Raw genomic sequence first — 27,829 nt, 5'->3', positions numbered from 1 at the left:
GAATCGGGTTAGCATCTCCATGACCCATGGTTCACAACGCTTCAAAGGGGTAAATGAACCATAGTCTATATTTGGGAATCTTTTGAGAGACAAGTTCCAAAGGTCCTACCCATGTCCCCACCCATCTCCAATGATCCATCACACCCGCCATGCCAATTCATGGCACTTCTACACCATTCATCCAGTGTAAACTCTGTAGAGAACTAACAAACATGAATGAGAGTAACAATGGCCTGTGTGGAATAGCTTAAAAACACCCATTCAAAATTTTCTTTAAGAATTGCTGTTGCTACAACCCTATAAAAGTGTCAATCAGCCTGACCTTTACTGTATCAATAATAGAAACTATAAGCATTTGACACTTCTTTATCTTGTGCAAAGACATACTGAGCCATTGACAAAGAGATCACAGCTAAAATAGATTATAACATCATAAAACTGTCAATCAAGCAAAATTTTCATTTCTCTGTCCCTAAGCCAATAAAGTTAATACTTTTTGAGGGAGTCTGGGCCCTCAGCCAAGCCTCATTAAAGTTCCTCAATGACAGACATACTTTTACAAATCCCGACTGTATAACTAGGCCCAGTTTAACAATATTTTCTGAAGACAATTCCTTTCCATCAGGGAAGCTTTAATCCCTTCTACTGCAACCACTGGCTACTATGATGTATCATCATACTTCACTCCAACATTAACTTAGCACTGAAATACTGTTAATGGAACAGAGTCAGAACTTCAAATGTTACTGAAAATGTGGCGCAATGTTCTTCAGTCCTTAACTTCTCAAATAAAGAGCAGACTCATTGTCATCTTTCTGCTGTGTATTTCACAGTGCAAAGGTTGCAAGTCACCTCCTGTGGCATGGCAGGGCTGTTTCTGGGCAGATATCTGATTTTGGTGCCATTTACTGTCCTTTTATTAGGACAGAGGAGGGGAAGCATTCTCTACCCTTGAATACAAGGCCGCACCCAATTGCAGCTGGCAACTGGCAAACTCCAGGTGGAAGCCACCCCTTGCTTGAAAGCATGTAAATCCTGGGCAAAGTCAGCCATGAGTCAGGTGCACGCTTTGGAAGCCTACACTTCATGAGCCCCAGAGGAATATCCACCCATAGAGCGGGATTTGAACCCAGAGATTCTGACTCAGAGACGAGGGTGCTACCTATTGAGCCACAAAAAAATCCACCAAAACAAAATAACTGAGCTAATAAATACCCCATTACCTCGAATTATTTGATGTTGAGACTTGTTAGAAATTTATTTTCCAGAAGCCTTAAAACTACTGCTCAGAAATCTGTTCCAAGAGAATTTTAATCTCTACTGGGTCCCAACCTGCCACTATTAGTTGGGTACATGGTTCTAAACAAACTAGGACAGACACTCAAGTCATTTATGGTTTGGTAATCTCGCCAATTGCAGAATCAAGGGGCGATGTTGTAAGTTGCCATCGCGGCAGGGACGGGGCCTGAAAATGCTTTGAACCATTCAAAAGCCTGAAGGTGGGATCAGGAAATTCCGCCGGTGGAAGAGGCTGTAAAAACTCTGCCCAGTTTTATTTGAAGAAAGAGTAAAGAAGCTTTTAATCAATTCAATTTTCCAGGCAGATAGAGCATGAACTGCCACACCCAACTCTTTACTGGCCCATCAGGAGCTCAATCACTTGCGTTTGGTTTACCATAGACAGCCAACTCATCATCCATTTGATCAGTGGTCAGCGATGGTAAACTGTATCAAGCTCACTTTTAGCATTTTAGTTACAATTAATGGCAGATGGTCACCCCACCAATGCGTATTTGTCTTACCTACTAGCTCTGAAGTCATAATTAAACAGACGTAACAGACAGGGGGGGTTAGCAGGGAAAATACATAGGGTTACAGGGATAGGATCTGGGTGGGATTGTTGTCGGGGCAGGCTCGATGGGCTGAATGGCCTCCTTTTGCATTGTAGGAATTCTATGATTCTATGATAACACTCATGGCTTCCAATTTAAAAACCTCTTGCTGTTTTAACTGAAAATATGCCACATTGCAATTTTATTCGTTAAAATGGCAATAGACCACTATTTCCTTCTCAACCAGCTTTATTTCTGAGTATTGGGGTGGGGTGATTGCAGGGCTTCAGTCAACCAGGGTTCATGACCTCTTTTCCAGCTAAGCTTTGAACTGAGCAGGGAACTTTTCCCACAACATTCCCATAAAACCTACAATCCAGCTGGCAAACAACATGCCTCTTAAGATGTAATTAAAGCAAAATAGCCGTTCATCAATATTGAATGGAAGGCGTATTGGTTATTGTCTCGGATGCTTGTCGATGAATGTAACCATTCAAGTTAATTGTCCCCTAGAGTTTCTCTGTCGACTGATTTATCTGTACAGCAATCAGAGAGCATCATAGCCAGTGTGTCTAGTCCTGAATTGATGTGTTCTTTGTCAAGATTTAAATCAGACAACAATCCATTTTTCTTTAGAAGACAACCATTAAAATGGCTGAGTAGGTCTTTCAGGCAGTAACCCTTTTTAAATATATATATATTCACAGGATGTGAGTATCTCTGGTACTTTTATTCAAACCAAAAAGGCCAATTAAAATAAATCCAATCATGGTCCCCCACGTGAGGGACAAACACGATCCAAGTTGACAAGACAAGACATTGTACCCCATCTTGGGCTCGATCAAACAAGATTCAAGCTGACAGGATGAGGCATTGCACCCCCTCTTGGGCTTGATCGAATGTTTCATCTTAGCCAAAAGATTAAGATGGCTTTGAAAAAAATTGCATCAGGTAAAGCCTCGGTTTAACCTCATTGGCTACCCTGATCCATTACTCTACCCTAGCCTGGGCAAACCACCATCATAGGTGTCAGCACATCCCAAATACAATGGGTTGGCCTCGTCACCTACCTGACCATGGTTTCACCCTCTCTGGCCCATCCCTAATTGCCCTCGAGAAGGTGGTGTTGAACCATCTTCCTGACAACAGGGTCTTTTCAGAAGACAGTTCAGAGTCAACCACATTGCTATGGGTCTGAAGTCACATATGGGTCAGACTGGGTAAGGACAGCAGCGTTCCTTTCCTAGGAAACATTAATAATAAACCAATTGGGTTTTTATAGCAACCCAGGTCCCAGTACTGATACTAGCTTTATTTATTTATTGAATTGAAACTCCACAGTTGCGATTGTAAGATTTGAACACAGACTTTGGATCATTCACTCAGGACTCTGGATTTTTAGTTCAGTGGCTAAACCACTGTACTGTTACTGTCAGGTGGGAATAACACCAGTACGTGTCTGTGCTGTGGGGCAACCACATCATTTACATTTCCTTTTGAACTGAGTACAGTCATCCTCTGAACTCATGCTGCTGCCTTTCACATGATAACACTGAACATTTTAAAGAGGTTGCAGATCTAAGCCATGGATGCCCACCAACATGGTCCCAATTGACATGGTCAGTGCCAGTGCCGCTGGCACCAGGCAACTTACAACAGAAATTCTTGACAGGATAAACCAATCAGTTTTTTTCCCCCTAGACTTCCAGATCTGAAAACATGACTGGAGGAGATGGCAGATGGGGGTGAATGATATGAGGAAGTGTGCTAAGAATTAGTAATGTCATAATTAAATGATCACAAATTTACAGTTTGCTCCTAAATACTATGCAACGAAACTGTGATTAAGCAAAAAAAAAGCCTTCTTGAAATGTTGGTATTTAAAAATGAACCTATTCAAGTTACCAGGGGATCAGAAATCCTGAATCATTATTCTGCTACAATAGGAACCTGTTTGACTTCTCCAATGTGACTACATTGGCATTCAGCGAGTGCCCCAATTATATCAGGAAAGTGAATTGGAGTCGTGTGGCTGCACTGTATGTGGTTAAATGATTATCCAGAATTTGTGTTTATCTATCGTATTCAATCCTTCACTTACAAAAATAGAGTATGTGGCAGTCAGCTAGGAAAAAAAATTATAGTACTTGACCTTGCATTTTATTGCAATGCTATTGCCTTTCAGTGTATGGTGGGCCTTGGAGCATACACAATGTGAGGGAGATTAGAACTTGTGGAATAATGTTCCAGAGATGTTCTATTTCTATTGATGGAGGGAGCAAAAACCACACCACGTTTATAGGCTTGCTAGACTTGGTATATACATCTCAAAAAGACACGTATAATTTTTCAGAATTGTGGCATTGAAATCTAAAGCATTTGATTTTCAGAAAAGCATAAATACACCAGGATTAATACAATATGACAATGTATAGCAGCATCCCAGAAGGGTCTAATTCTACTGCCTGATAAAGCATCAGCTTAGCTGGGAAGAGCAATATTCTAATTGCGAGTGCTTCGAGCAGGATTGTCAGCTGTAGACAGGTATCCATAATGGAAAGCTGAATTTGGTTAAGGATTAGGACATTTATACCATCTTCCTCGCTCCTCTGTGAGGTCTTGAAACATTTATCATCACCATTCATTCTTCCTCCTTCACACTGGCTCAACCCTCTAGAACTTCCTCCCTAAACCTCTCTGCAACTCCTCCTCTCTCCAACTTTGAAAACTTTCTTAAACTCCTCTTTTTAATTAATCTCTCAGTCAAATCCTCTAAATCCTGTGCCGTGGCCCAGTAGCCAGTTTTTAAAATTCCTTTAATCTATTTTCTCCTGCTCACACCTGCCTTGGGATGTTGAGATGTTTTGTTCCTCCTCTTGTTAAGTTTCTTCAGTGTTCTCGACTCCTTAAAATGTTGGCTGTGCTTAGGTCAAGTGTTCCCGATTGCCAATCACCCATCAGTACCTTACCTGACTGCCAACTCTTTGTGTGTCCGTCCACAAGACTACATAAGGGCATCACAAGTGAGTCCTAACTTGTCCTTACTTAATGTCCAGTTATGTGCACTTCTAACCGGGGTTTTCTGCATGGCAATCAGAAAGGACAGCGCACTGATTTCCTCCTCTCCAGCCTGGGCCACTGAAACTAATTGTGGGACTCCGGGGACCACCCTGGGTGAGACTAGTCAACGCAGGCAAGTTAAACCTGGAATTTTTACCAGTTTGTATTGCTGACCTGTGGAGTTGGTTAGCTCCATTGGTTGGACGACTGCTTTGTGATGTGGATGACGCCAACAGTGTGGTTTCAATTCCCGCACCGGCTGAGGTTACTCATGAGGGCCCGCATTCGCGACCTTGCCCCTCGCCTGAGGGGTGGCGAACCTCAGGTTAAAGCAGTCAGCACTCCCTCTCAAGGGGGAATGCAGCCTATGGTCACCTGGGACTATGGCAACTTTATCTTTATTCACTGAATAAAGGGTGAAATCTTAACAGAAAATGGCAGTGTGTTGGTTCTAGTGAGAAAAATGCTGCATTTCTCCCCAGATCTTACCACGCTCTATCACAAAAAAGCAGCTGGGCGTGTTTCATGCCATCATGTAGAGGGATGGGGCCTCAACGCGCTGGCAAAGTCTGGCTGCACTGAGATTGAGGTGCCATGTTTAAAAGTCGCCCCATTCAGACCAAAGCATAAGCGTGTCCCACCCCATCATGGAGGTCTGAGGGGCTTCGCTCCAAACCCCAGCCCCCACCCCACCCCAAGCAGAGCCAGCATTCACAGGTGGTACCCTCCGCCCCCTACAATGGCATCCCCAGCTCCCACGTCTGCTGCCCCCATCACCATAGGTAAATGAACCACATCCCCGCCCTCCCCCCAAATTAGTCTCCCACTAGGGCCTGTCCCTGGCGCAGATTGGCACTTCCAGGTTGGCACTGCCAAGTTGGCGCTTGGTGCCAACCTGTATCAAGGGGCATTGCCTGGCCACGTCCCTACCCCCAGGGGTTATATATTCACCTTTACGTCCCTGGGTTGATCCCCATGACAGGTTCACGTCTGGGTGAACTTGTTGTAAACCGTGCCAATGTGACGTTGATTGTGGGGGTGACTCTGATTACGTCACCGGCAAAGGGTGGCAAAAATCAGAAGTTGTGATCTCACCAGTGAGATTCGCAACTTCTGGGTTTTGCTGGAACATTAACCCCCACCGCCATTCCCGCAGAGGGCGAACGTGGGCGCAAGATCAGCCCCAAAGTCTCTGAGCCAACAAGACAATCTGAACTCCATCTATTCAGAAAATAAAACTCTCTGGATGGTTCAGTCTTGTGTCCATACATTTAAATTCAAACAAATCTATGTAAAGTTTAGTTGAGTTTGCTTCAGAGACTGAGCTTCCTCTGTCTCCGAGCTCTTTAGAGATATTTTCCTGTAACTAATTTTGAGCTTTTGTTTTCTGAAACATTTTATATCAAATTGGAATGGAACTACTTTCCAATCTCATTTGTTTGTCTTGTGAGAAGGTGACCACGCGTTTAAACCATCCAACATCTTTTTGCAGCTGGTAACTGTGCCAAAAAAGCTAATTGAGCTGCTCACAGAATTTATTAATACATTTCCCATGTTTGATTCATTATTAATTGCAACAAAATATCTCATTAACAGAACATTAGTGAAATAATGATTGATAATCTCATACTTGCATATCTGCTGTGAACAGTATTAAATAATTAGGCAGGCTTTACCAACTTTGTGAATAATTTACTGCAGATGTGGGGTGCACTAGTTTGGGCTGGCAGAGTATCGCATTGTGGTACTTAGGTTTTCCCTTCAGTTAACTAAATTTTTATCTCCAACTGGAAAATATTGGGCAACTATTTTTTTTTACTATTGTCAGCATGGCGGCAGCAACTCCAATAGAAAGAAACATTAGCTGCATTTGTTTTAAATATCAGCCTTTGCTTCATTGGTAGTGGTTTCACCTCTGAGTCAGAGGATTGTCGATTAAAGTTCCAAACCTGGATGTCAGCAGGGTACTTTTGGCTAAGATCAAGTGTCAAATCAAGCCCAGGATGGGATGCAATGCCTCATCTTGTCAGCTTGGCTCTTGTTGGTTTTTCTTGATGAATTGATTCCATTGGAATTTGAATTTGGGTTTCGGAGCAAGCAAGGAATGGATTTGGGTTTGCCTGGTCCACTCTGAACATTGGCTTTGGAACTTTAAGAAAAGACAATCACATTTCAGTGTAGCACCAATGGAGTGCATCACTGTCAGAGATGCTGTCCTTCGGATTGGATGTTAAACTAATGACAGTACAGGCGGAAGTAAAAGGTCTGTAATAGCATGGCGCCCCTCGGGCAATGTCAAGACACTTCAGGCTTTGTTAAGAACAAAAGGTATTTATTGATGAAGAGCAATCAGGTTCAGGGCATTGCCGCCCATGACTGGGGCAGATCTCCAGCCTTTACATATTGACAACATGGCTGCCCGAAGTATTCTGCCCAAGTGTGGACTCTGCCCTCTGGCGTGATCACTCGCTCTTGGTTCCCATTGGTCCCCCAAGCCAGGTGACCCTCGTCTTCTGTGTTGTCTTAAAGAGACAGACACTACAATCACTACAAGATCCTTTCAGAAAAAAGACAAGGGGAACTCACTGGTGGACCGGGCCAACATTCTCCCTAAGTGAACAGATTCTACTTGCTTTTGGAATGTGGGCAATACTGGTAAGGCTGCATTATTACTGGTCCCTGGGTGCCCTGAGATGGGTGTAATCTTATGGCATAAACTGGCTATGGTGCACATACTGACCTCCATTTTTAGAGTAATCCAATGGTTGTGAATCACTTTGGGTCATTCCCACCCTCTTTCAACCCAGAATCTCTCCAATACAACTGGTGTTCCAATTAATACCCTCGTTGGGAGATGACAGAATTCAATTCTCTGAGACAAGTCATTTCAAGTGGCGGATAGGGTTTCTGGCCTTCTCATTGAAAGCCCAGTGCTCTGTAAGCATGCCATCCATAGTAAATCAACTGCAACATTTTTCTCTAAAGACCAGGGAAGGTTTCTTGCAAAACTAAAACTCAGAGGAGCCCGCCACCAGTCCCATTCACACTCAATGATAAAAGCTACTAATGAGGAACAAGCAAATATAATTGTGATCGTGTTATTTTAGAGTACTGGTAACATTGGGCAGAATTTAATCCTGTTGACAGAATTTAATCCTGGGTCTCACTCATCAATTGGAGAACCGTCAAACGTTTTACGTTGCTTCCATCAAAGAAAGCCTAATGGAATTAGGTGCTGGCCCGCATTGGGCTATACCTGAGATTCAGATCACCAGGGATGTAAATCCTGCCAGCCCCCCTCCCTCCCAATGCTGCAGCCCAATCAGAGGCTGATGATGTGGAGATGCCAGCGTTGGACTGGGGTGGGCATGGTAAGAAGTCTCACAACACCAGGTTAAAGTCCAACAGGTTTATTTGGAATCACGAGCTTTCGGAGTGCTGCTGCTTCATCAAGTGACAGGCTGGTAGCTGTCTGTCATAGACCGTGTAAGAAGTTTAACAACACCAGGTTAAAGTCCAACAGGTTTATTTGGTAGCAAAAGCCACACAAGCTTTCGAAGCTCTAAGCCCCTTCTTCAGGTGAGTGGGAATTCTGTTCACAAACAGAGCTTATAAAGACACAGACTCAATTTACATGAATAATGGTTGGAATGCGAATACTTACAACTAATCAAGTCTTTAAGAAACAAAACAATGGGAGTGGAGAGAGCATCAAGACAGGCTAAAAAGATGTGTATTGTCTCCAGACAAGACAGCCAGTGAAACTCTGCAGGTCCACGCAACTGTGGGAGTTACAAATAGTGTGACATGAACCCAATATCCCGGTTGAGGCCGTCCTCGTGTGTGCGGAACTTGGCTATCAGTTTCTGCTCAGCGACTCTGCGCTGTCGTGTGTCGCGAAGGCCGCCTTGGAGAACGCTTACCCGAATATCAGAGGCCGAATGCCCGTGACCGCTGAAGTGCTCCCCAACAGGAAGAGAACAGTCTTGCCTGGTGATTGTCGAGCGGTGTTCATTCATCCGTTGTCACATCATGTCATAGACCGCGCCAGCAGAAGCAGTGGCTGCAGCTGGTAAAGCAGCTAGGGAGAGGCCAAAGGTCACCGAGGGACAGAGGGTCACTGAGGGACCCAAGCCATAGGTCAGTGAGGGCGGGATGGGGGTCGTGGGGAGAGGGGGTCACCAATTGGAGAGGGGTGAGGGGCTTTGGATCAATGGAATGACCTGGAGACTTTATATAAAAGATTGCTGTGCAGTACAAAATATCAGATTTTATGCTTTTTCCTGCATATTAAAATTGTGTTATAATTTATATTATGGTACAGTAGGGTACAGTCTGTTCTTAGGAGGGCATATGCTTAAAGAGGCACAGCAATATAATCCCTCATGCCATGGGTTTATACGAAACACCTACAATTCTAGTCACCTTGTGTACAGTTAAGTCAGTTGGAACTTAATAGAAGTGAATTTCTCTCTGGTTTACACTCTTCTTGCTCAAGGCTAGACATAACTGTGCTGGCAGGTGGATACATCTTCCAACAATGTGTCGAGTTATTTCTTGACAGATGTGCGATGAACTCTTGCGATTATCCTCTCTCTTGTACAAATTCACCTCACCTCAAACCTCAATGTTGGACCCCCAGCTTAATTGAGCAGCTCAAACGTACTGCGAGCATTTCCACTTGCTGCACCGAGGAGATCTTGCGATATAATTGATCAATCAGTGAGAAATTAATGAGCAGAAAGATTCCCCCCTTCATGAATCAGGGCAACCGTTTTCATTCTTCCAAAGGCCGATCGACCTGTTGCATATTTTCAGCATTCTTCCTGTTTTTATATCGGGAATAATGAGTGCTGATTGATGAGTAGTTTTTCTTCTGTGAACTCATCGCTATTAAAGCGCGGGGGGGGGGGGGGGGGGTTACAGATTAATTTTATTCACAAAGTTATTCCAAATGGGAGAGTTACAAATCACCTGTCTGAAATGATTTTGACCTCCTGCCGCAAAGCTCCAAGGAGAAAATTGTACATCGCTGCTTTACATAATCTCTGAAACCGCAACAGTTGAGCAGAGCGCAGTGATTTCTGAGAGAGTGAAATGGAAATTTCATGGTAGCCGAGGGTTTTCATTGAGATTAGATGTGAAGTCAGGTGGCCCCCGGCTTCTGCGTCTAATCTTTCATTCTAAGTGTAGTGCTGCGAAGTTACTGGAGGATAATGCAGTCTGCTGCCTCTTCCACCACTCTCTCTGGGCTATAAATGTCAAGTTTTCCAAATCATTATCATTGATCTTAGCTTCATTCTCCTGTTTATTCTGTCTTCCTTTAGCAACGAGGGGGCTGAGCAGTGTACAGATTGGGACCAGTAGGTGGCACTGATATGTAAACATTGTTTTAAACAATCTCAGAATTTTAACCCCAGTTGTTGTGTGTCAATGAGCAAAGCAATGAACCATTAAGATGGCATTTGTCTATTTCTTAGCTGGTAATATTATAATAGCCCCCAACGGGGATTGACGCTGGTTTGTTTTCATTCTTTTCAATTGAAATTAAAGTAAGATTTTGCAACATTGCAAATTACGCTGCAACTTTTCTGAATTGGCTTTTCGCCGTAGAGGAAGTGGTTGCAGATTTTGGTCTGGGTCCAAATTCACCGAGTAACGTCGTGTTGCAAATCATTGCAACCCGCCAATCAGTGGAAATAGGGTGGTATGGTGGATTCGATTCCAGCCTCGGTGACTGCCTGTGTGGAGTTTACATTTTTTCCCCATGTCTGTGTGGGTGCTTCCGGGTGCTCCGGTTTCCTCCCACAGTCTGAAAGATGTGCCGGTTAGGTGGATTGGCCATGCTCAATTGCTCCTTATGTCCCAAGATGTGTAGGTTAGATGGATTAGCCATGGTAAAAGCACAGGGTTATGGGGAGATTTTTGATTTATTATTGTCACATGTATTGGGGTACAGTCAAAAGTATTGTTTCTTGTCTGCTATACAGACAAAACATACTGTTCATAGAGTACATAGGGGAGAAGGAAAGGAGAGAGTGCAGAATGTATACTCATAGCTAGGGTGTAGAGAAAGATCAACTTAATGAGAGGTAGGTCCATTCAAAAGTCTGATAGCAGCAGGGAAGAAGCTGTTTTTGAGTCGGTTGGTACGTGCCCTCAGACTTGGTATCTTGTTTCCGATGGAAGAAGGTGGAAGAGCATATGTTCGGGATGCATGGGGTCCTTGATTATGCTGGCTGCTTTTCTGAGGCAGCGGGAAGTGTAGACAAAGTCAATGGATAGGAGGCTGGTTTGCATGATGGACTGGGCTACATTTACAACCCTTTGTAGTTGTAGTCTTGGTCAGAGCAGGAGCCATACCAAGCTGTGATACATCCAGAAAGGATGCTTTCTATGGTGCATCTGTAAAAATTGGTGAGAGTCATAGCGGAACTGCCAAATTTCCTTAGCATCCTGAGAAAGTAGAGGCATTGTTGGGCTTTCTTGACTATAGTGTCAGTGTGGAGGGACCAGACAGATTGTTGGTGATCTGGACACCTAGAAACTTGAAGCTCTCGACCATTTCCACCTCATCACTGTTGATGTAGACAGGGGCACGTCCTCCACTATGCTTCATAGAGCGGGGGCCTGGGTAAGATGCTCTATCGGAGAGATGGTGCAGACTCGGTGGGCTGTATGATTGCCTCCTGCACTGTCGGGAATCTATGGATCGATGGTATTGTGGTCTGTACTATTTTAGTCCAGTATATAAAGGGCATGATGTGCATCGGCTTTACTCGGCTGTTAGACATTCATTTCTGGAAGGATCTGGGAATTGAGGAGGTAATCTATTTCAGCACTGTACTGAGGAATACAACATTGTTCCATGTTTTAGATAAAGTATTAAACTGAGGTCTTGTCTGCCTCCTCAGGTGAATTTAATTGAAAGAAAAGCTTGCATTTATATAGCACCTTTCCTGACCACCCCAAAGCAATTTACAGTCAATGAAGTAAGTGTAGTCATTGGTGTAATGTAGGAAACGTAACAGCCAAATTGCAATAGCAAGATGCCACAAACAGCAATGTGATAATGACCAGATAATTTTATTGTTGTTTGAGGGACAAATACTAGCCAGGACAGATAATTCCCTTGCTCCACTCAAAAGTAGTGCCACATAATCTTTTGCATCCACCTGAGAGGGCAGACAGGGCTTCAGGTTAAGGTATTACCCGAGAGACAACACCTCTGACAGTGGCAGCATTGTGGCACAATGGTTAGCACTGCTGCCTCACAGAGCCAGGGACCCGGGTTTGATTCCCAGCTTGGTTCACTGTCTGTGTGGAGTTTGCACATTCTCCCCGTGTCCTCATGGGTTTCCTCCGGGCGCTCTGGACCACAAATCCGAAAGACGTGCTGGCTAGGTGCATTGGCCATGCTAAATTCTCCCTCAGTGTACCCGAACAGGTGCCGGAGTGTGGCGACTCGGGGATTTTCACAGTAACTTCATTGCAGTGTTAATCTAAGCCTACTTGTGATACTAATAAACAAACTAAAAAAAAAATTCCCTCAGGGTTGCGCTGGTGGGACAGCATATTTTTTGTGCTTAGCCCCTGAGTAGGATTTGAACCCACCAAATTCCTGACTCAGAGGAAAAATGCTACCAACTAAAGGTAAAAGTGAAGTTGCCACAGTCCTGGATGACCAAAAGCTGTGATGAACACGGAATGCTGGCAGATGACCCTGTTGCTGTTCAAACCTTCAATACATGTACTTACAGCAAGTGCCACTGAAGGAGAATGGTAGTAAGTACAAAGCAGAGAACATCACATTATACTTGCATCTACTTTGCAAAACAATTGGCTAATAGAGGAATGTATTCCCCTGCATGTCAAACCAATTTACTGCCACATTTTTAAGTGCACTTTCATAACTTCCTTTGTTGGAACTAATTTTTTCAGCTTATTAAAATAAAATGAGGATGTTTTAATAACCTGAACATGATTGCAATCCGATTGGGCTCAGGCAGGTTTGTGTGGGGTCTGTACATTTTATCAATCTGGGCTGTTGAGTTGCATTTTTCTATTCCGTAAGGACAATCCAGAGGGGTTAATGGAGAGAGGCTGTGTGGCCATTATATACTTGGAAATGTTTTTAGCATGGTTTACGTTCCTTGTTTTTTACTGTTTTTAACCCTAGAAGCCATTATTTATTATTCTGGCTTTGGTTGAATTTTTTTTTCCCACTCATTTGCAAACATGTTTTGGTGCTCAAGATTATTCCCTCCCTTGTGTCCAAGAGGATAACAAAAGGCTGGATTTTACCAGCCGACATGGGGATGCATTGGGAGGCAGTGGGATCTGTAAAATGAAAGGGAAGGTGACGGCTGGAATTCCCATCTTGTCAACGGCATAGAAGGTGGCTGATGGCCCTCCTGTTCAGAGCACAATTGAGTTACTCAAATGGCTGAATAAGGACTTCTTGGGGCCTGTGACAAGGAACCCTGTGCCACATGTGGAGATGAACAAGTAAACTCTGGCAGCCTCCCAGCAGGCTCTGAGATTTTGGAGGTGGGGTGGAGTGGTGGGGGGGGTGTGTACTCTTTTTTGGGCATGTCTTGGCCTATGGAAGAGCTGCCCCCCCCCCCCCCCCCGCCCCCCGCCCCCCGCCCCCAACCATCCCCTGAACACCAACCAACCCCACACCTGCTAGGACCCTTTAACTGGTCTTAGCAATGGCCACCACTCCTGCTATAAAGGCTACCTAGCTGCTGGCCCACCAGGGGGCGAGCAGTTCTTTGGGGGGGGGGGGGGTGGGCAACCGGTCTCAGTAGGGACGGCCGTTCATTGCTGCGATCAGGATGCACCCCCAGGTCTCACTGACCACTGCAGCAGGTTCACCCCTGTTTTGGGGCCTGTGGTGGGATCCCCACGGTCAGCACTAAATTCCAGCCTAAAGGTTTAGCTCCATCTCTTTGACCAAGCTTGCCCTAAGTGTATAGCCATCAGGAATGGACAAAAGTGGAAACCTAAGACTGAATAATGGCCTTTCACTCAATCTGTAATAACAACCACATGCTAAAGATAATTTATTAGTCACAAGTAGGCTTACATTAACACTGCAATGAAGTTACTGTGAAAATCCCCTAGTCACCACACTCTGATGCCTGTTCGGGTACACTAAGGAGCAAATTAGCATAGCCAATGCACCTAACCAGCACGTCTTTCAGATTGTGGGAGGAAACCAGAGCATCCAGAGGAAACCCACGCAGACACGGAGAGAACGTGCAGACTCCACACAGAGAGTGACCCAAGCTGGGAATTGAACCAGGGTCGGTGGCATTGTGAGACAGCAATGCTAACCACTGTGCCGCCCATTATTTTTATATTAAATCAATATTAGTGAATAAAATGTAAAAAAGAAACAACCTACGGATATTTCAGAATATAATACTGATTGTAGGCAGTGAGATTTACAAATTTATGATTGGGTAGAGTGGTGCTGGACATTCCATAAGTGATTTGAGCATCTACATTCAGAATAATGCCTTTGCTGCCCTATATCTAACGATACAAGAGCATAACCTTAGGATGTGATATTGCTAAAGATGAGATTCCAGCTTGGTGAAGCTACAAGACAGTGGAAGCAGCTTGCTATGGACAGAGCTCAGCAATCCCAGAACCAGAGGATCAGATCAAAGTTCTACAGTCCTGCTACACTGAGTTATAAATGGTGGTGGATAATTAAACAAGCAACCGGTGGATGGGGTGGGTGGATGGGGTGGTGGTCTATAACACTCCTACCCTCAATGCTGGCAGTGCTCTGCACATTGGTGCAAAAGACAAGGCTAAGCATTTTCAACCATCTTCAGCCAGAGGTGCGTTGTGGATGATCCATTTCAGCCTCCTCCAGAGGTCGTCAGGACCACAGATGCCAGTCTTCAGCCAGTTCAGTGTGATATCAAGAAATGGTTGAAGGCACTGAATCCAACAAAAGCTATAGCATTTGACAACAGTAATCCTGAAAAATTGTGCTCCAGAAGTAGCTGCAACCCTAGCCAAGGTGTTCATGTACAGCTATAATACTGGCATTTACCCAGTTAAATAGAAAATTACCCAGATTGTCCTAGCCAGAAAAAGCAGGACAAATTCAATCTGCCAATTACTGCCCCATCAATGCTGTAGCGGCATCTACTCAGCAATAACTTGCTCAGTTTGAGCTCAGCAAAAGAATTCCTACATGTGACACAGATGTCGATCTGGATTCTCCGACCTTGGCCGCAGCTGGGATTTTCCGGTCCCGATGCAGTGGATGGAGTTCTGGCTGAGCACTAAACTCTTTGGCAGTGGCAGCAAGGCATGAACGGATGGAGAATTCCAGCCATTGAGTGCACAGAACTCATCGTAATCAGCTGAACTTTCAATGTCCTTATCTTGAAATCACATCTCCCAAATCTGGAACTATTGAAGAAGGAACCCTCTGAATGCATAGATTAGGAAGCATTTACTGCTCCATATGGGGTGTCCGTGAAGTTCATACCTTTGAAGTCATAGGTTCTGATTTTGCAATTATGCCAAAATTGAGGTTGTGTACATCCTTACTCCAGGTGGAACCATGACCAGTAGCACGTGAGGCAATCTGGGTGGAATTTTAGAATGGGATTCTCTCTCCCAATTTCAATAAGCTACTGACACAGGAAAATTGTACTCCTCATTATCTACAAGCAAGGCTCAAACATAAGCTGCAAACTCTCACCTCCATTGAAGATAGAATTTCAAATATTGCACGCTGTCTCTCATAATACATAAAGGTGCTTGGAACAATTATTTTCAAAGCAGATAAGACAGTTGAAGATTGATAAACACGGTGGTGCGGGGGGGGGGGGGGGGGGTGTAGTTTCTAAATAGCCAGAGCAGCAGAAAATAGCCCTATTTTTCTAGGTTTAACACTCATGTTTCTTCTTCAAATAGTGTCTGCTAAATGCTGTACAATGAAGGCACCATGGATAAGAGCTGGGGTCGTGCTCACATACATCTCTGTAATCAATTTCTAAACATTAATTGAGTGCAATTGAGTGTAATGAAGGCCACTGGGCTGATACAACACAGGTATCATATGTAACTTATTACATCCAGTAAAACCCTTTCAGAAATGCAGGTACAAGTTCCAAAATATTCCCAGGTCTCAAAGGAGCAACGCGTACCAGGCAAAAATATCTCAGTGGTTGTTACACCCACTTACAAACACGTCCCCTTTTGCTCAGTGGTGCCGTGTAGTGGGAATTCCCAAGGGAATGCTAATCCTCGCCACCTTGTGGGATGCGATGTCAAAGCCAGACAAATCCAACACTAGTGACAAAAGAATTTGGTAGAGAGAACGTAAGCAAAATCCACCAATGGGAGATAACCCAGCAGAACCATCTCACGCATGGTGCAAAGCTCTGCAAAGACCTTCGATTCCTGGTTTGGGCCACTGTCTGTGCAGAGTCTGCACGTTCTCCCCGTGTCTGCGTGGGTTTCCTCCGGGTCCTCCGGTTTCCTCCCACAGTCTGAAAGGCGTGCTAGTTAGGTGCATTGGCCATGCTAAATTCTCCCTCAGTGTACCCGAACAGGTGCCGGAATGTGGCGACTAGGGGATTTTCACAGTAACTTTATTGCAGTGTTAATATAAACCTATTTGTGACACCAATAAATAAACTTTAAACAAAGGGCACATGAAAACACAGAAGTGCCTGGGATTCCGGACATAGCGGTTCTATGCGGGGTAGGGGCTCATACTGTACGTGGAGCCCCTTTCAAAACATGAAAGATTTCTTCTGGAGCTTAATATTTAAATTATTCATCTGATTTTATGTTGTGTTTGAGGCTGAGGTGGGGCTATCATGCCCCATCGAATAACTCTCTTTTTACAGACATAATTCAGACAGCTCACAGACTTTGCAAATATTTAATCCCTTTTCTTTACGGTTCTTTTTTTTCACCATTTTAATGTAAATTGCATGGAGGACTTACTCAAAGAATTGCTGACTTGCTGAAATGGTGAAGTTGTTGGTGGTAATACTATCTGTGCAGGTTTCTGGAATATTCCAGGTATTGTTGCAGCTGTGCCAAGGCAGTGGACTCTGAAAGGATTGGATGAGATAATAAATGGCCCAGCAAATGATAAGGTTGTAATATGTGCACATAACGAAGGAAATGGCCACTGTTGCTATACCAACACCTATAGGAAAAAGAATAGAAGACATGTTTGCTGATCCTGAAAGCATTGTATAGATGAACATTTATTATTTGCCATATTGGAAGGATGACTTTTATAAAATCATTTATGGGATGTATGTGTCACTGACTAGGCCAGCACTTATTGCCCATCCCTAGTTGCCCTGAGGTGGTGGTGGTGAGCTGCCTTCTTGAACTGCTGCAGTCCCCGAGGTGTAGTTACGCCCATAGTCATGTTAGGGAGGCAATTCCAGGATTTTGACCCAGTGCCAGTGAAAGAACGGCCGATATTTTTCCAAGTCAGGATGGTGAGCGACTTGGAGGGGAAACTCCAGGTGGTGGTGTTCCCTGGTATCTGCTATCCTTGTCCTTTGTAGATGGTAGTGGTCATGGGTTTATAATGCGCTGTCTATGGTGAGTTCCTGCAGTGCATCTTGTAGATGATACACACTGCTGCTACTGTTTGTCGGTGGTGGAGGGATTGAATGTTTTTGGAAGGAGTAGCAATCAAGTGGGCTGCTTTGTTCTAGATGGTGTCAAGCTACTAGAATGTTGTTGGTGCTGCACCCATCCAGGCAACTGGAGAGTAATGTATTACACTCCTTAGAACAAATACAATGATGCTACATAATAAGTACTGCCAGTCTGGTTTATAAATCACTCTTTGCTTAAGGAGACATATTTCTTTTTGGATTCACTAACCTTACATTGTGCTTTCATTGTCATTACTGTTCAAGAGCACTAATTGAAGGGGTTTAAGTAGGTTTTTAAAAATGTTTTTGCTTTGTAGGCATCTCAACCTGAAAGATGGCTGACGAGTCAGTGAGTGAACCTATTGAACTGACCTTTGAGTAAGGGACAGATTTTGGCTAAGCTTTGCACTGGTCCAGCTTTTAAATACTGTCCAACGGATATCTCCAAATAGAGAAGTGGAATCCCGAGCAGCACAAACATAATGAAGAAGGGAATCAAAAACGCCCCTAGAAGAGAAGAAATAAGTTAGATTGAAATGATTCAAATTGCAAATTATACCAGCGATTTGTGGTGTTGTCGATTGCATTGCGCCGTGACCCTTCACCTTAGCATCCTTTAAATTAGACTCCTGCTTTTCTTGCTTAAATTTAACTGAGTAAAGCCTCGTTTTACACCCAAAGACATTTTGCCCCCATTCAGATGTCTGGGAGGTTTCATTCCACCTCTGCTCAGACTCTCCAATTACAGAGAATGGGTTGAAGCAAGTTATTTCAAATGTGATAATATCGTAAGTGTGATAACTCCAGTGACTTAATTCCTATGTTTAACATTTAAGATCAGAAATTATGAAGATATATGCAATAATACCACAACTTCTTTAACATTATATTCAGAAACAATTGAGGTACATTCGATACCTGATTGGCCTTGCTGCTAACATAACAAGGAGAGCTGTCTTGCAGAGTAGTCAAACAACAGCCTGACATACTCATTCTCATGGAATCATACCTTACAGATAATGTCCCCGACACCAACACCACCTACACCTGGGTATGTTCATGTTAAACACCACTTGGAGGAAGCACTGAGGGTGACAAGGGCGCAAAATGTCCTCTGGATGGGGGACTTCAATGTCCATCACCAAGAGTGGCTCAGTGGTACTACCACAGACCGAGCTGGCCGGGTCCTAAAGGACACAGTTGCAGGTGGTGAGGGAACCAACAAGAGGGAAAGACATACTTGACCTTATCCTCAGCAACCTGCCTGCCGCAGATGCATCTGTCCATGACATTATCGGTAAGAATGACCACCGCACAGTCTTTGTGGAGACAAAGTCCCAACTTCACATTGAATATACCCTCCATTGTGTTGTGTGGCACTACTTATGTCCTAAATGGGACAGACTTCAAACAGATCTAGCAACTCAAGACTGGATACCCATGAGGCGCTATAGGCCATCAGCAGCAGCAGAATTGTACTCAACCAAATCCTTAACCCTTTAACCTCATGGCCCGGCATATCCCCCACTCTACCATTACTACTCGGCCAGGAAATCAACTCTGCTTCAATGTAGAATGCAGGAGAACATACCAGAAACAACATCGGGCTTACCTATAAATAAGATTTCAGCCCAGTAAAGCTACAAAATGGGACTACCTGCGTGCTAAACAGCACAAGCAGAAAGTAATAGACAGAGCTATGCGATCCCACAACCAACGGATCAGATCTAAGCTCCTGTCATATCCAGCCATGAATGGTGTTGGACTATTAAACAACTCACTGGAGGAGGCGGCTTCACAAATATCCCCATCCTCAATGATGGAGGAACCCAGCACATCAGCAAAACATAAGGCCGAAGCATTCACAGCAATCTTCAGCCAGAAATGCCAAGTAGATGATCCATCTCAACCCCAGCATCACAGATCTCAGTCTCCAGCCAATTTGATTCACTCCACGTGATATCAAGAAATGGCTGAATGAACTGGTACTGCAAAGGCAATGGGCCCTGACAATATTCCAACAATAGTACTGAAGACTTGTGCTCCAGAACTTGCCGCACCCCCTAGCCAAGTGTTCCAGTACAGCTACAACATTGGCATCTACCTGGCAATGTGGAAAATTTCCCAGATATGTCCTGTACACAAAATGCAGGACAAATCAAACCCAACCAATTACTCTCGATCATCAGTAAATTTATGGAAGGAGTTATCAACAGTGCTATCAAGCAGCACTTACCCAGCAATAACCTGCTTGTGGACATTCAGTTTGGGTTTTGTCAGAATCACTCAGCTCCTGACCTCATTATGGCTTTGGTTCAAACATGGTCAAATGAGCTGAATGCCAGAGGGGAGGTGAGAGTGACAGCCCTTGACATCAAGTCGGCATTTGACCGAGAATGGCACCAAGGAGCCCTAGCAAAATTGGAATCAGTGGGAATCAGGGGGAAACCTCTCCACTGGTTGGAGTCACAGCTGGCACAAAGCAAGATGGTTGTGGTGATTTGAGGTCAATCATCTCAGTCCCAGGACATCACTGCAGGAGTTCTTCAGGTTAGTGTCCTAGGCCCAACTGTCTTCAGCTGCTTCATCAATGACCTTCCTTCCATCATGAGCAAAGAAGTGAGGATGTTCACCGATGATTGCACAATGTTCAGCACCATTCACAGCTCCTCGGATACCGAGGAGTCTATGTTCAAATGCAGCAAGACCTGGACAACATTCAGGCTTGGGCTGATAAATGGCAAGTAACATTTGCGCCACACATTGCCAGGCCAATGACCATCTCCAACAAAACAGGATCTAACCATCACCCCATGGCATTCAATGTCATTACCATCGCAGAATCCCCCATTATCAACATCCTTGGGGTTATCATTTACCAAAAATTGAACTGGACTAGCCATATAGATATTGTGGCTACCAGAACAGATCAGAGGCTAGGAATCCTGAGGCGAGTAACTAACCTCCTGACTTTCCAAAGCCTGTTCACCATCAACAAGGCACAAGTAAGGAGTGTGATGAAATACTCTCCACTTGCCTGGATGAGTGCAGCTCCAATGACACTCAAGAAGCTCGACACCATCAAGGACAAAGCAGCCCCGCTTGATTGCTACCGCTTCGACCAACATTCAATCTCTCCACCACCGATGAATAGCGGCAGCCGTGTGTACCATCTACAAGATGTACTGCAGGAATTTACCTAGGTTTGTTAGGCAGCACCTTCCAAACCCACACGACCACTACCATCTAGAAGGACAAGAGCAGCAGATCATTGGGAACACCACCACCTGGAGATGCCCCTCCATGTCACTCATCATCCTACCTTGGAAATATCTTGGCAACCCTTCAATGTCACTCGATCAAAATTCTGGAAATCCCTCCCTAACAGCACTGTGGTACAAATCAGGGACTGCAGCGGCTCAAGAAAGCAGCTCACCACCGCTTTCTCAATGGCAGCTAGGGATGGGCAATAAATGCTGGTCTCGCCAGTGACACCAACATCCCATGAATGAATTAAAAATAATTTATAAAATCTTACAGATGATAAAGAGATGTGCCCACTTATATCTGAGGAGTTTCAGTTAGCTACTGATATCCAACTGAAGTTGCAATTCTCCTAATGCATTGAATAAATAACTTTCTGAAAGAAGCTATGTGTAATGTCTACCTTCAGTTTTGTTCACTTTTAAGCAACTCCTAATAATTTGCGATTCATCAAATGCCTGAGAATGCCATCTATAAGAGTACGTAACGTAAAGACCAATATATTTATCACAATTCAAAGTTGACATTTTCAAGAATAATTCAACAATGATGAAGCAGATATATTAAATCTTCTGATTTGTCTATAGTTTGCATTTAGTGGAGTGGATTAATAGTTTCTAATGTACACAGATAGTGCTATTTTCTGCTTGTCAACCATTGCTTTTCACTCAATAACCATGCTGTGCTTACATCGCAATCATTAATCCCTCACTGAAGATGCCACTGGGAATTAACTCATGGAATGTCTGGCTGTCAATCTTCACATTGACATGACTGGCAAATAAAAAGACTAAAACCAGAACAAAGCTGTCTCAACAAATTCTTGTATATTATTTTCAAAACAAGCAGATATAATGGAGTTTGAGAAAGTTGTGATTAATTTTGCCATTCCAATGCTGATGAAGTGGGCTGCTTTATTCTGGATCTAGTTATGCTCCTTCGGCATTTTTTGGAGCTGCACTCATCCATAAAAATGAGGAATGTTCCATTACACTCCCAACTTGTGCCTTATATGAAGGCTTTAGGAAGTCAACTTGCTGCAGGAAATCCAGCCACTGACCTGTGCTTGTAGTCTGGTCCAGTAACATTTCCAGTCAATGCTGACCCTCAGGATGTTATGGGTGGTTAATTCAGTGATGATATTCCCATTAAAAGTCAAGAAGAGGTGGTTAGATTCTCTCTTATTGGAGATGGTCATTGCCTGACTATTGTGTGGCACAAATGTTACTCATCACTGATTAGCCCAAGCCTGAATGCTGCTCAGTTGCTACACGAGGGTAGTTTCACTATCTGAGGAGTTGCAAATGGAACTGAGTACGGTGCAATCATCAGTGATTTCTACTTAATGATGGAAGGAAGGTGATTGGTGAAGCAAATGAAGGTGGATGGGTCTCGGACACTACCGTGAAGAATTATTGCAACACTTATTGGCCTCCAACAACCACAATCATCTTCTTTCGTACCAGAAGGTGAGAAACTCAACTAGAGTCACAATTTTCTCCCTGTTTCCCTAATTCACTTTAATTGATTAAATTAAAAAACTAGGGCTCCTTGGTGTCATATGCAGTCAAATGCTGCCTTGATTTCCAGGGCAGTCATTCTCAACTCACTTCTGGATGTCACCTCCTTTATCCTTGTTTGGACTAAGAATGTACCAGTAAACATCTGATTGCATCCTCCCATTTCCAAGCCACTCAATGTATCAGCAATTCCATTGTTTGGCAATTATGTTAATGAGCCAAATGTATTGTTAAAGACAGCTGATAAGTATTGACTTACTTATAATTGGAGGGAGCTTACATGCCCAGTAGGCATTATGGGGACTGGAGTGATTTAGTGACTCCCTTTAATCACAGTTGGGATTGATGCTTTAAGTTTCCTTTTGCTTGATCCCTTTAAGGGACTGCTCTTTTGATTTATCCTTTAGTTTGTGTAATTTAGTTTAATTGGTTTAACCAAAATCGTATAAATGGGCAAACCTTTGGTACTGGGTGGGGCACTGAGGAGGGAAAACTGGTGAGTTTTATGGACCCTCTTTCGGCTTAATATTTTAAGTTGCCTTTTGCTTGTTGCAGTGATGTTTAAGGGGTGGCTTTTTTGATTTGTCACTTAGTTTGTTTAATTGGTTATACTGAAAATAGTATAAATGATCATGTGATGCAATATCCCTTTCTTTAAGGGGCTGCCTTTTTAAATTTGTCCCTTGGTTTATTTTAAAATCATGTTTAATTGGTTGCTCCAAAAGGGTAAAATGGACACAGTGGTTTTGTTCTTTGGTTACAGTTTCCCTTTAGTGGGCTGTCCCTTTTTAATTTGTTCATTTAATTTTATGTTGATTTAAGAGTATAAATGGACACAGCTGGAGCAGTGTGGTATGCTAAATTGTCTAAAAAAAAAACATGAACCTGGCCTAAGGTAAAAAATAGATTCATTCTTCCACCGTATACAATCAATGGAGTTGGCAGGGATGAACATTAAACTTTCATGTGTGAATGGTTGCTGTAAAAATAAGTCTCTATCCTCTGAGGGAAAAGAAGCATACTGTTGCTGACAACTTAAGTTGCAGAAGGGTGATGTATTTAAAAATAAATAGGCTTTAACTATCCACCATTTTTCTTTTTTGGAAGTGGAACCACATCTGCAATGGTGACCTGAATTTCGGATGTGGACATGGGGAACTTTGTTACCCTGAAAGAAGTGTAGTTTTGGCTTTATTTCCAGGAAAATTAGGAGTAAAGTATTTTCAGCATGGCATATGGATGATTTGAATAATGGAGAGACTGGAACTTTTGTTACAGTTTTTGGATAAATTCTACCAAAATAAAGGTTGACTTATTGGCAACCTGATGAGTCTTTTGACAGAGTTAAGCCAACACTTGATTGCTTTGAGGTGGAATTCTCTGCTCTGGTCTGTTCCTGCCCAGTAAAAATGGAGAATTTGGTTCTTGGCTAAAACTCCCTTCACTGCAGTAGTACCAGAACATCCCAGCTATGGATGAGTTTGGAGGTTTCTGGTGTTGAATGTGGTGTCTGGGACATTTTAAGTTACTTCATTTTATGCATTTCTTACGTTGATAGAACTTCAATTCTGAAGTAAAGATTCTATTTTTATTCCAAATGGCCTCTATCCTGAAGAATAAATTCTAGAAGATAGTCATTTGTAGCTACTTTCCAGATGATTGTGGTAAAGTAAATAGTGGCAGCTGAGCTGAGATTGACAAAATATTAAAACACTGATTCCAATACAAAGATAGGGTTGCCAATTGGTGATCTGAAGATGGTTGTAATTTTAGTCTACATGAGAGTTGGGTCTAGGATGGGGACTGTAGATGCTAACTGTTAGGGTAATTCTTCAAGTCTAATTGGCCCTGACTACAAATCATAAAGTGAAGAGGTGCCATGCACTTGACATGTGCTTTGACAAAGGCTCATCTGGACTCGCAATGTCAGCTCTTTTCTCTCCTGCTGAGATTTTCCAGCATTTTCTCTTTTGGTTTTGCATGTACACATATTGGGACATTGAAGGCAGACTGGCAGAGAATTGATTGGTGATAAACAAAAGTAACAGGTGCATGATAAGGTTATTTATCCAAAAGGGCAACTACCCAAAGTGGGAACAAAGGTTACATACCTGCTAGAAAGGGCCACCATCATAGGGAGAGCAGGGAAGGTCACTGGTCAATACAAACACTGGTTAAATATAGAGGTGGAAGGGAGACACATGGACTGGCAAAATGTGACCGGTCAAAGCACAGAGTTCTGATAATGAACTGGGAACGATCACAGACTTGCAAACAGAATGGAGAAGGAGGCAAGTAGAAGCTCACAGGGGAGCTATAAAACAATTTAGGACAGGACAACATAATGGTTAGCACTGGTGCCTCACAGTGCTAGGGACATTTTGCTAGCAACACTTTTTGTTGAGTGAACATTGTCCAATGGAGACCAGTTATCAATACAAGTGTGGTGAACCATTGTTGGTTACCACCAGGAGTGCTGAGCCATGGTCTGGCCAGTACTATGAGTCTGTAGATATGTTACTGTTGGGGTTAGGGTTGGGCTGTTCTACCTGTTAATATAGTCCTATGGTACACCCCAGTTGGCTCCGCCTCCTGGGAGAGGTATAAAGGTCACTGCTCTGCTTGGTGACCCTTTAGTCTGGGATTGTATATAGTAGCTCTGTTATTGTTGGCAATAAAAGCCTTTATTTCCCGGGTACATCCTGCCTCCCATGTGATTTATCGCGCATCAACAAGCACGCCTCAGGCAAACCTTTTTCATTCCCCCTTGTATAATCATATAATCATCTGTATATGGGATAAGTAGCCCCCATATCTATTGCATAGTGTTTCAGCAGCTAAGGCAACCTTTCAGTTTTAGAACTCGGGCAGCCTTTCTATCTCTGGGGCCCACAAAATGAGACAGAGACACGTTAATCTCATTGATCTTTAGTGCCAAGGCAGAGACCAGAGTGATAACTCTAATTGTTTGTGGTGAAAGAATGAATTCCTGCCTCCGGTGATTATCTGTGTGGGTTTCCCATAGGCTGAAAGATGTGCTGGTTGGGTGCATTGGCCATGATAAATTCACCCTCAGCGTATCTGAACAGGTGCCGGAGTGTGGCAACTAGGGGATTTCCACAGTAACTTCATTGCAGTTCTAATGTAAGCCTAGTTGGGGCACTTAAAAAAAAGCAACCAGACTGGCCAGCCAGTCTTATCACACGTGGACAAGCTACTCCCTGATGGCACGCACAAGGCTAAAGCTAGACTAATGGATTGAGGAAAGACTTGGTGATTAAGATATCAGGGTGGACTCTCCTGTGGCAGGCAAAAGTGAGCTTGAAGGTTTTTAAGCTATTTCAGCAGTGTACTCATGGGATTGGAGTGCAAATTGATGAATTTAAAAAAGCTTCGTTTTTTTTTGCAAGGGAAGTATTTTTGGAACTGCCTGAGACTAGGAAAACTGGAATATCCATCTGGAAGATTACATATGAAGCATCAGTAAAAATGACTAACTTCATATCTTCTGGTTCACCCAAGGCTGGAAACTTGAGTGCATTTCCCTGAATTTAACTTCTTTAACGTTTTATTTGCTTCTGGAACTTCCTCAATCCTGGCACGCTTCATCATGTTGCTCAGTTCCAACAATCGTATCAGATCTAATCTGGGCAGCTGACCTGATCAAATTTCTCAATTGGTCTGTTTCTTTCCTGATGCTGAATTCAGTTTATTGGGATGTGATTGTCTTTTTTAAGAGTCATTCCTGACTTCATCTGCTTTATGTATTTGAAGGTCCCTGGATTGATTATCGATCGCTCATTGATCAAATTCTATAGAACCTCCCCACAGCAAGTCATCAAAATGCACAATAAAGATTCCTGCAAGTTTCTCTTCATGATACTAATAAACATCGCGGAGTCTGCCCTTAACTGGAAGCAAGCTACTTTCACCAGGATTGACCTCATGAGAAAGCTCCACACTCTTGATATATTCAGCCCATCAACACACTTCATTAATTTCCACAGTGATAAATGTTGCCCATTGGTTTAGGAAGCCAAGGGTAGTAAAAAGTAATCTTAGCTGCTGAAACCCTGACAGAAGCAATAGATATGGAGGCTACTTGTCCCATATACAGATGGTAGTATTATGCAAGGCGCAATGTGAAAAATGTTTGCCTGTGGAATGATTGTGTTGATAACTGGTCTCTGTCGCACAATGTTCACTCAGCCATTTTGCAGCAGCGTTTCTTTTTTGCTAAGAATAGACCAAGCAAGCATAAAAGAAATGTTAAGAGAAGGGAGATCTCGAAGTTACAATGGGTTGACCCAAGTCAACAAATTAGATGGTTTTACAGAAAGAGGGGTGTCATAATCTTAGAATCATAAGAACATAAGAAATAGGAGCAGGAGTAGGCCATCTAGCCCCTCGAGCCTGACCCGCCATTCAATAAGATCATGGCTGATCTGACGTGGATCAGTACCACTTACCCGCCTGATCCCCATAACCCTTAATTCCCTTACCGATCAGGAATCCATCCATCCGCGCTTTAAACATATTCAGCGAGGTAGCCTCCACCACCTCAGTGGGCAGAGAATTCCAGAGATTCACCACCCTCTGGGAGAAGAAGTTCCTCCTCAACTCTGTCTTAAACCGACCCCCCTTTATTTTGAGACTGTGTCCTCTAGTTTTATCTTCCTTACTAAGTGGAAAGAATCTCTCCGCCTCCACCCTATCCAGCCCCCGCATTATCTTATAAGTCTCCATAAGATCCCCCCTCATCCTTCTAAACTCCAACGAGTACAAACCCAATCTCCTCAGCCTCTCCTCATAATCCAAACCCCTCATCTCCGGTATCAACCTGGTGAACCTTCTCTGCACTCCCTCCAATGCCAATATATCCTTCCTCATATAAGGGGACCAATACTGCACACAGTATTCCAGCTGCGGCCTCACCAATGCCCTGTACAGGTGCATCAAGACATCCCTGCTTTTATATTCTATCCCCTTCGCAATATAGGCCAACATCCCATTTGCCTTCTTGATCACCTGTTGTACCTGCAGACTGGGCTTTTGCGTCTCATGCACAAGGACCCCCAGGTCCCTTTGCACGGTAGCATGTTTTAATTTGTTTCCATTGAGATAATAATCCCATTTGTTATTATTTCCTCCAAAGTGTATAACCTCGCATTTCTCAACGTTATACTCCATTTGCCATATCCTCGCCCACTCACTCAGCCTGTCCAAATCTCTCTGCAGATCTTCTCTGTCCTCCACACGATTCACTTTTCCACTTATCTTTGTGTCGTCTGCAAACTTCGTTACCCTACACTCCGTCCCCTCCTCCAGATCATCGATATAAATGGTAAACAGTTGCGGCCCGAGTACCGATCCCTGCGGCACGCCACTAGTTACCTTCCTCCAACCGGAAAAACACCCATTTATTCCGACTCTTTGCTTCCTGTCGGATAGCCAGTCCCCAATCCACTTTAACACACTACCCCCA

At 43.5% G+C, this 27,829-nt stretch overlaps 1 protein-coding gene across 2 annotated transcripts in view; it reads right to left on the bottom strand.

Moving 5' to 3' along the window:
• Positions 1–27,829, bottom strand: part of LOC144501340 (sodium- and chloride-dependent GABA transporter 1) — a 93,544-nt gene that overhangs the window by 50,580 nt on the left and 15,135 nt on the right. For both annotated transcript variants that reach the window (XM_078224970.1, XM_078224971.1), the window contains exons 2-3: positions 17,933–18,067; positions 16,884–17,091 (exon numbers count right to left, since the gene is read on the bottom strand). In XM_078224970.1, coding sequence (XP_078081096.1) covers positions 16,884–17,091; positions 17,933–18,067 — 343 coding nt within the window. The remainder of the gene's footprint in view (positions 1–16,883; positions 17,092–17,932; positions 18,068–27,829) is intronic.

The sequence above is a fragment of the Mustelus asterias genome, chromosome 12 (genome assembly GCF_964213995.1).
Source record: "Mustelus asterias chromosome 12, sMusAst1.hap1.1, whole genome shotgun sequence".
NCBI classification, from domain to species: Eukaryota; Metazoa; Chordata; class Chondrichthyes; order Carcharhiniformes; family Triakidae; genus Mustelus; species Mustelus asterias.
This window is presented reverse-complemented; position numbering and strand designations above follow the sequence as displayed.